The sequence below is a fragment of the Piliocolobus tephrosceles genome, unplaced genomic scaffold (genome assembly GCF_002776525.5).
Source record: "Piliocolobus tephrosceles isolate RC106 unplaced genomic scaffold, ASM277652v3 unscaffolded_20395, whole genome shotgun sequence".
Classification (NCBI taxonomy): Eukaryota; Metazoa; Chordata; class Mammalia; order Primates; family Cercopithecidae; genus Piliocolobus; species Piliocolobus tephrosceles.
The window spans coordinates 2,213-10,816 of NW_022302527.1; the positions used below are offsets into that span (position 1 = coordinate 2,213).

Sequence of the window (8,604 nt, forward strand, 5' to 3'; positions counted from 1 at the left end):
AGTTCCTAACAGACCACAGAGAGATCTGTAGAGGTAGCACTGTGCAGAGGCAACCCTTGGCTGGATGACACTTCCAATGGCCGAACGTCCCGGTGAGCCTCAAGTAGGACTGGCTCCTGCACAACCATCCCCAAAGGCCTCAGCAGCCCTGCTCACAGGCAGATCACAGCACCCCCTTCCAGCAGCCTCAACAGGTACCCCTGGGCTTCTGGCATGGGCGGGGCCCTTGTCTCAGGTCTCCACTGAACCTTAATGCTATGCTGGGCCCATAACTGGAAGTTCGACCAAGATGTGCTAGTTGGGTGGGTATGCGGAACAATGAATCCTATCCCCAGTGACAGGTCCTCTGCACCAGACATGGGGCCACATGCCTTTGGGGGACATGAAGGAGCTCTGGAACAGGGGGCGCCGTGAGCCCCAGCCCTGGGATGTAGGAGAAGAGTAGGGAGGCCATGCGGGCCTACTGTGAGGAAGCAGAGACCCACAGGGCCTGGGGAGTGCCTCTCGCGTGGGCGTGCACACACGCTCCCACAGGAACGCCACGCACAACATGCACGTGTGCATAGGCCAAGACCACCCACCCCCACAGGACCACACCCTCAGGCACACACTCGTATCCTTCCACGGTCCGAAAAGGAAGCGGGGTCTGATCGGGGCAGCACTGGGCCGGGCTCTGAATCACAGACAGGACCCCAGCCTCCCAGAAACAACCCTGTTCAGCTCTGAAGCGAGGTCCCTGTCTGGGAAGACGCCAGCGCAGGGAGAACTGAGGGCAAGAGAGCAGCCTTTGCGAGGAGGGTCAGACCTGCCCCTTCCGGCCACTGGCCCCTCTGCCCGTTCACTTCCAAAACCCTGAGGGCACAAGGAAATGTGAGGTCCAAGCAGGCTCCCAGGCATCAGATTAGACCAGACACTGGGTTGTTTTTTAAACAAAACAATAGTTTATTGACACATCCTGAATGATCTGTATAAATATAAAGTGCTAAGTTTCCAACCCCTGCCCACAGGGCTAGGAGGAAGCGGGGGAGGGAGTGTTAAATGTCAGCTGAGCACAAATAACTTTCCAGCGCCAGCACAGGCGTGAAAGGCTCACAGACTGACACGCACAGCATGACACACCCATCACGTCCCAAGTCCCCAGCTTCCCCAGGAACACAGGGCTTGGGCTCCAGGCCCCCAGCGGACCAACCCACAGACAGGGCTCCTGGTTGTCACAGCTTGTTCCTTGGACCTCTCAGGCTACCAAGGGCTTCAACATGGTGGTGGACCAGGGAGACTCCACGGTCCAGCTGATTTCTGCCAGCGGATGGGATGGGAAAGAGCAGACACACCCCCGGTTCCCGACCGCGAATGAGGGCCAGCCTCAGTCCCCCAGCAGAAGAGCACCAGGTCGGAAAGGCCAGCACGCCGGCATTCCTAGAGCACCCATGCGGGGGCTTCTCAAACTGTGAGGAGGTAGCAGCCCTCCCAGAGGTGAGGGGACTGTGCTGGCCCAGAGAGGAGCCCACCCGTCCACAGTCAGCTCCTGCCAGCACAGTGGGGGCGGGCAGGCAGAGGGGCACCACCTCAGTGACACAGCACCTGGGTCTCAAACTGCAGCAGCTGCCCCATGAAACTGAAGTTGGGGGAGATGACCCCCCGGCGCTGCTTAACGAAGTCAAAGGCCTCGTCCAGCCGCACACGGCGACTCTGCATGAGGTAGGCCAGGCAGATGGTGGCGGAGCGCGAGATGCCGGCCTGGCAGTGCACCAGCACCCGGCCTCCGCTGTTCTTCACCCAGTCTGCAAGGGAGATGGGGGAATGGTGTCAGACGGTATGTGCACAGCCCAAGAGACAGGGGCCCCCAGCCCTCTCCTCTGGAGCCCCTCAGGACCTCTGGGCAGAGGCGCCCCCTTACCAATGAAGCCTATGGCCTCCTGGAACCAGGCGCTGATCTCTGCCATCTGGTTGTCCTCCACAGGGATACTCTTGTAGCGGAAAAGGCCCTCAAAGTGGTTGGGGCAGCTGGCAGACACGTTGAGGACGGCTGTGATGCCACACGCCTGCAGCCCCTGCAGGTCTGACGAATGGCTGCAGCTGCCCAGGAACAGGTAGGGCAAGATCTCCACAGGGCCACCCTGGAGGGGACAGAGGGGCGGTGAGGCCTTCCCAGCCCAGCCCCGGAGGGCTGGAGCAGCAGCGGGTGGAGACCCCATGGGCTGGCCAAGACAAGAAGAGTCCTCAGCCAGTCCTCCTGACCTGAGACAGGACTCAGGAATGTGCGAGAACACACCGGCACACACGTGCTCCCTCACGCTCCCAACATACACATGCAAACGTACACTGACCCACACAGGCACGTGCGAGCAGCCGTGCCCCACCCCCGCCAACACACACACACACACACACACACACACACACGTATTAAGGTGGGTACATGGGCAAACTGCTCGCATCCCCAAATGACAGGCCCTTTCTCTAGAGGCGCCCAGTCTGCGGTGAGGAGGGAGGGAGGGTCCGGGGTGGGGGGCCGTACTCACCTGGTCGTAGATGGGAGCCCTCGGGTCGGAGCGGCTGGTTTTGCTCCCTGCCGGCGGCAGCGCAGGGGCGGGGGCCTCAGAGCACAGATCCGGACAGCAGTCCTGGAAGCCGTCGAAGCCTCCTGCAAGGAGGGGAAGGGCACGGTCAGCAGGGAAAGCCGGGCTGGAGTCGGGTGGGGCGGGCCAAGGGCAGCCGGCGGCTCACCTCGCAGGAAGTACACGGCGGTGGGCCCCGCGCGGGTCTCGTGCAGCAGCGCGGCCAGCAGCACGTGGGCCGGGCCGTCCGGCCGGAGCTCCGCCACCGAGGCACTGCCCTCGTCCAGCACCACGGCCCGCGCCAGCTCCCCGCGGGCCAGGCGCGTCCGCAGCGCGCGGTCGGGCAGCAGGCAGGCGAGAACCGCGGCGGGGGGGCCGCGCGCACGGCGGCGCAGCAGCGCGTTCCAAGGCACCGGGCGCGCGGCGCGCACGTGGCGGCGGCAGAAGGCCAGGAAGGGCCGACAGTCCAGCAGCAGCGTGCGTTCCGCCTCCCGCGGCTCCCGCAGCAGCGTGCCCAGCGCCGCGCACTCCAGCTCGCGCACCTCCGCCAGCCCCATGGCCACCGGTGCCTCTTCTTCCTTTCGCTCGTTACCGCGTCCCGGGCTCTCCTGGCGGTGGCGCTGCCCGAGCGGTCGACTCCGAGCGCCCTCCGCGGCGGTCCGGGTTAAGTACCCCTGGGCCGGCCCCCGGGACACCAAACAAGGGCAGAGCAGGAAGGCGCTGGCGCCCGCCCCCGCCCCTCACGTGGGGCGCAGGCTGGGCTGACCCGGGGACTCCGGAGGCGGAGGGAGGTTGGCGGGGAAGGCAGGGCGCGAGGATGAACACGCGGAGAGGAGGCGGGGACCAGCGACTAAGGGAAGGGAAGGTGTTATCCGGAGTCGGAGGGACCAGCACCCCTCCCTTCTTTGCGCCCACCCTTTGACCTGTCCCAAGCCACTCAGTCCTGGGAAACCCAGCTTCACAGATGCAAGTCCCCACTGAGGGCCAGCGATGTCCCGTGGAGTACCCCACCCGCCAACCCCACGCTTCCTCTGCCTTTTCCCTTTCCCTCCCAGAGTTTTCCTCTTAGAAATTTGTCACCACAAACATTGACAAATGCCTGCTGCCACGGGTGATTTCTACACTGGATGATGGGGAGGTCCCTGCTGAGATGTCCTATTGCTCATATATTTGGAGACCTTGGGCCAGAGGCACTTTCTCTCTCCCCTCCCCACCCCCCATTGCCTGGATGAGACCAGCACTCAGCGTCTTGCAGTATGTTGGTGGCCAAGCTAGGCCTGAACACAGTCCCCGGGACCCAGGCCCCTGGGCTTGGGCCGAAGGGAAATGAGGGGGTCCTGGGGCCTTTTGTGGGGAAAGCAGGGGTCTGAGATCGGTTTCCAGTTAAGAGTGGGGAGAAGCTTCTTCCTCCTGGGCGCAGGGAAAGCCCCCAGGCCCCGGAGAGAAGCACTTCCGGCTGCCACAAGCCCGCCCTGGAGGGAAGTCCGCTGACGCTCCCAGCCCTCCCCAGGCCTGCGGGGATTTCAGGACCTTGGCAAGGGGAAGAGGGAGAAGCAGAACAGAACTAGCCTCCCCCATCCTAGGCCTCCCTGTCCAGCCGCCCTGGGCAGCAAAGTCCCGGGCTAGCACTGCACCCGGAGGACTGGGGGCCTGGGTATCCCCTCCATCCTGCCCTCCCCACCGCCCTGCTGCCGGATGTGGTGAGGCCCAGGTGTGCGTGGGGTGTCTGAGCCACAAGAGTTGTTGGCAGTGAACTCCCCAACTCAAGCAGAGAAGTTCAGGTGGGTGGAGACAGTGTTACTGAACTGGAGCCGCCCTCGCCCTGCCCCCAGCTGGGTGGGATTTCAGAACCCACCCTCCAAGCCCCCAGTCTCCTGAGGCCCTCCTCCATGTCCTCTGAAAGACCCTTCCGGTTCTCCCACAGACCCCTGTGTCCACACCGTCTTGAAGAGTGACAGCTGGGGCCTGTGTAGAGCCCCCAGCCCTTCTGGACTCCTCTGCTCTGAGCTCCTCACAGCAGTGTGCTGTGTGCCTGGCTGTGTGCACGGGAGCATCGTACCTGTGCAGTTCCACTACGTGTGAGAAGGAGCTGGAGCTTGTGTGTGCTGGGGTCAGAGCAGATGCAGAGGAGAAAACCCCAAGGACTCCAAAGGTCCCTGGGGCCACGTCACCATCTCAGTGTCTCCATCTGTAAGGGGGAGCACATCATGGCGCAGCGGCCCTTCCACACTGGCTCCAAGGCTCTAAGGCTACCCCACTGTCTGCGCAACTTGGCTGAGGCCCTGCCCTCCCTGGCAAGTCTGGAGGCTGAGGCGGCAAAGCCCACAATAGAGCCAGGGAGTCTGGGCCACAGATCCCAAAGGCTGATAGGAGCCCTTATCATTGGCATCGGCCTCCAAATGACTTAATGCTGATTCCAGGGGCAAATTACAGAGCGTGCAGAAGGACAATCAGGTCTAGTCTTGCTGCTGGGCTGGGAACCACAGCCTTCCAGCGCAGTGGGAGGACCCCAGGCAGGTGGGATCCCTGATTCGGGAGTGAACTCAGCTCAGCTGTGTAAGGGGCTCCAGACCCCAAATCCTATGCTGAGCTGGGCCTCTTCCCCTCCTGGAGAACCTGGTATACCTTGCCGGGGAGTTCCGCATGTGGGGAGAGCATTGCTGAAGGTTTGCTCTGATAGCACAGTCCCTGGGAACTGGCACTCTTGGCCACGACCAGTGGTCTCTTTTTCTTTTTAAGTGACAGGATCTTGTTATGTTGCCCACACTGGCCTCAAACTTCTGAGCTCAAATGATCCTCCTCCCTCAGCCTCCAGAGTAGCTGGGACTATAGGTACCTGCCACCACCCAGCTCAGGGCTGGTGATGGCTGCCTAATGTGGCTGCACCTATGTCACCCCCTTGAGGCCATTTGCCTTGGGGCTGTCCCCTTTTGGGCTCTGGAACGTGGACTCACAGAGGCCCAGTTTAGCCATGAAGGAGGGCCTGCCTTTGCCTTCTTTCCCTACTCCCAAACTGGGGAAAGCCTCACCCCCAATTACTGGGTGAAAGCCCAGGGCTGGGGTAAGAAGACGGGGAGAGACTCACAAACCCATGTCCCTCTCCCGCTTTTGCTCTGACAAAAACCCCCCAAGCCTTGGGTGCTGCCGCTGGCGATCACGGCGCAGGACGCCCGCTCCTCTCCACCACCCCCTCAGAGTCTCCCCAACCACCATTCGCCAGAGCCCGGCCTTGGGAGCCACAGCGGAGAGGAGGCAGGGCATTGGGTGTAAGGGTGAGGACGCGGTGAGGAGGGGTCTCTGCTAGGCTGGATGCCCCGCAGCCTGAAGGCTCTGGAAGCAGGACCCGGTCCTCGCCACTGGATGGAAAGCGGCTGACCCAGGTTGGGGGTCCCTGCTCAGAGCTCTCTCTGTTTTTGATTTTCTCGGCCTGGCTCTTACAGAGCAGACACTATCAAGTAAGTTTGGACTCAGCACTTTTTTAAAAATTGAACACCTGTGAGACTCACCAGGAACAAATGATGATTCTGCCTGTTATTCTTTTTATAACCATCTATTTTGACGGCTGTTTAAGCGTCACTGGCTCCTGCCTTTGGGATTCCAGGTCTTTCTCGGCCCCAGCAGCACATCCACCCAGCTCCCCACACAGCGAGTCTCCCTTCCACAGCTGCCTCACTCAGCATCACACTGATGCTGCAGAGCCTCCTTCCTCCTTCCAGCCCCCACCCCCAAGCAGATCCCCCACACCAGGCGGGAGGTGAGTGACTTGGCTACGGTGCTTGGGCCAGTTTAGGGATGAAGGTGAGAGTGACGGGCCACCCCAAGCTCCGCCTGAGGGGTGAGTCAGGGATGACGTCGGGTTTCCTGTGCCAGGCCTCTGACGAACACGCCGATGCGGCGGCCACCCCCACAGGCTCCTGCCAGGTGTGGATTCATACCCCACGCGCCGGGCTCCAGGAACAGCCCCCTGTGTGAGGAAGGCGTGTCCAGCACAGTGCAGGGTGGGGGTGGGGGGTTCACCTGGGGCACCCAGCCCTTCGCACATCCTCCTCCTGGCCAAGATGAAGCAGGAAGCCTGCAGCCAAAAGGGCTGATGTCTGTTCCCATGCTGTGTCATGCGTCATGTCACATGCGTGTGTGTGAGCAGGACCACTCAGGAGCAGGGCTGTCATGTCACATGCGTGTGTGTGAGCAGGAGCAGGGCTGTTGGGGAAGCTCTCCTGACACTCTGAGGCCTCCTCAGGGGACCTGTCGCTCCGGCTAAATGCATAGGGGCCCGCAACATGCCCCAACCCTGGCCCTGCCTCTCACCCGGGTGCCACCCTGAGCTTCAGGTACCCTGGCGTGCACCCCGCAGCAGGACGTTCGGGTACTCAGACACCTCGAGGCTGCATCCAGACCAGCACTGAGGAGTCCCCAGCCATGCGCGGAGGACAGTCTGCCTTTTTCAAGTCAATCAGTCCTTCTGAGTACATCAAGAAGAAAGTCTCCACCTGGGGCTGGCATCGCTATAGCCCCTAATACCTGTCTTTCCTCATTTTAACCAAGAGGCTTCGTGCTCCTTTCTGCATTTATCACTCACTCAATCCTGCATTCAGAAATACATTTCAAGAACCTATTATGTACCAGGTACTGTTCTGCATGCTGAGGATACAGCAGTAAAGCCCAAAGCACTGCCCTCAAGGCGCTGACCTCATTGCTTCAACAATATATACTTTTGTGATTTTGTTGTGTTCATGATAAATGACACTAATTATCCACCCAGAATAATGATATCTTTTCCTTTTAAAGTAAATTTTAGGTTTGTAAAAACTGAGTTGACTTAAGGAAAACTGTTGGGAACAGATGGTACCCAAACATCTTAAAACGTGAGGTGCACGGCCGGGCGTGGTGGCTCACGCCTGTAATCCCTGCACTTTGGGAGGCCAAGGTGGGCGGATCACCTGAGGTCAGGAGTTCAAGACCAGCCTGGCCAACATGATGAAACCCTGTCTCTACTGAAAATACAAAGAATTAGTCAGGCATGGTGGCAGGCACCCATAATCCCAGCTACTCAGGAGACCGAGGCAGGAGAATCACTTGAACCCAGGAGGCGGAGACTGCAGGGAGCCGAGATCGCGCCACTGCATTCCAGCCTGGACAACAGAGCAAAACTCCATCTCAAAAAAAGAAAAAAGAAAAGAAAAAGAAAAACGTGCGGTGCAGGGAGGAGGTGCCAGAATCAGGCCGCGTTGTCCGGGAAAGGATCCTATGGCCCCTTCCAGCTTTGGGGGGTGCGGTGCTGTGGAATCTGGCTCCCCCTTCCGCCATGGTTTCCCATAAAGAGAGGAGGCCACAGCCTGAGGAAGGGACTTTGGGAGAACTCATTGCCAAGGCGCCACTTGCCTGTGGGCCTATCCACCAAAGCACCTGTGTTCCCAGATGGGCCTGGGCCTGGGCCTGGGCCTGGGGGTGGGAGGGACCCCTCTCTGGGCTTTCTCCTGGGCACGCACCCCTGGCACACCTGTGGCCCCCAACCCATGGGGTTCCCGGTAGTGAGACTGATTCCCGCCCTGCTGGCCAGAGGCGCTGTGGCTTAGGCCCGGGTGTCCGAGGAGGGAAGAGGAGGTTGTGGCCGGTGGTAAGAGGTGGGCAAGAAATGAAGTAGTCTCTGGTGACCGCACTTGAGAGGGGGAACTGAGAGACAGAACCAGCTGGATTTCCTAGGCCGACTAAGAATCCCTAAGCCTCGCTGGGAAGGTGACCGCTTCCACCTTTAAACACGGGGCTTGCAACTTAGCTCACACCCGGCCAATCAGATGGTCAAGAGCACTCACTAAAATGCTAATTAGACAAAAACAGGAGGTAAAGACGTAGCCAATCATCTGTTGCCTGAGAGCACAGCGGGAGGGACGATGATCAGGATATAAACCCAGGCATTCCAGCCGGCAGCGGCTCCCCACTTTGGGTCCCCTCCCTTCGTATGGGAGCTCTGTTTTCACTCTATTAAATCTTACAATAGGCCAGGCGCGGTGGCTCAAGCCTGTAATCCCAGCACTTTGGGAGGCCGAGA

The 8,604-nt window shown here is 60.4% G+C and overlaps 1 protein-coding gene across 1 annotated transcript; it reads right to left on the bottom strand.

The window, feature by feature from the left end:
* Positions 1-918: 918 nt before the first annotated feature.
* Positions 919-3,223, bottom strand: DUSP2 (dual specificity phosphatase 2). Its single transcript, XM_023211490.3, has 4 exons — positions 2,725-3,223; positions 2,520-2,641; positions 1,898-2,117; positions 919-1,781 (listed from the first exon to the last, which is right to left on the bottom strand). The coding sequence occupies exons 1-4, from the start codon at positions 3,110-3,112 to the stop codon at positions 1,567-1,569; spliced, it is 945 nt and encodes a 314-aa protein (XP_023067258.1). The 5' UTR covers positions 3,113-3,223; the 3' UTR covers positions 919-1,566.
* Between the last annotated feature and the right edge of the window lie 5,381 nt (positions 3,224-8,604).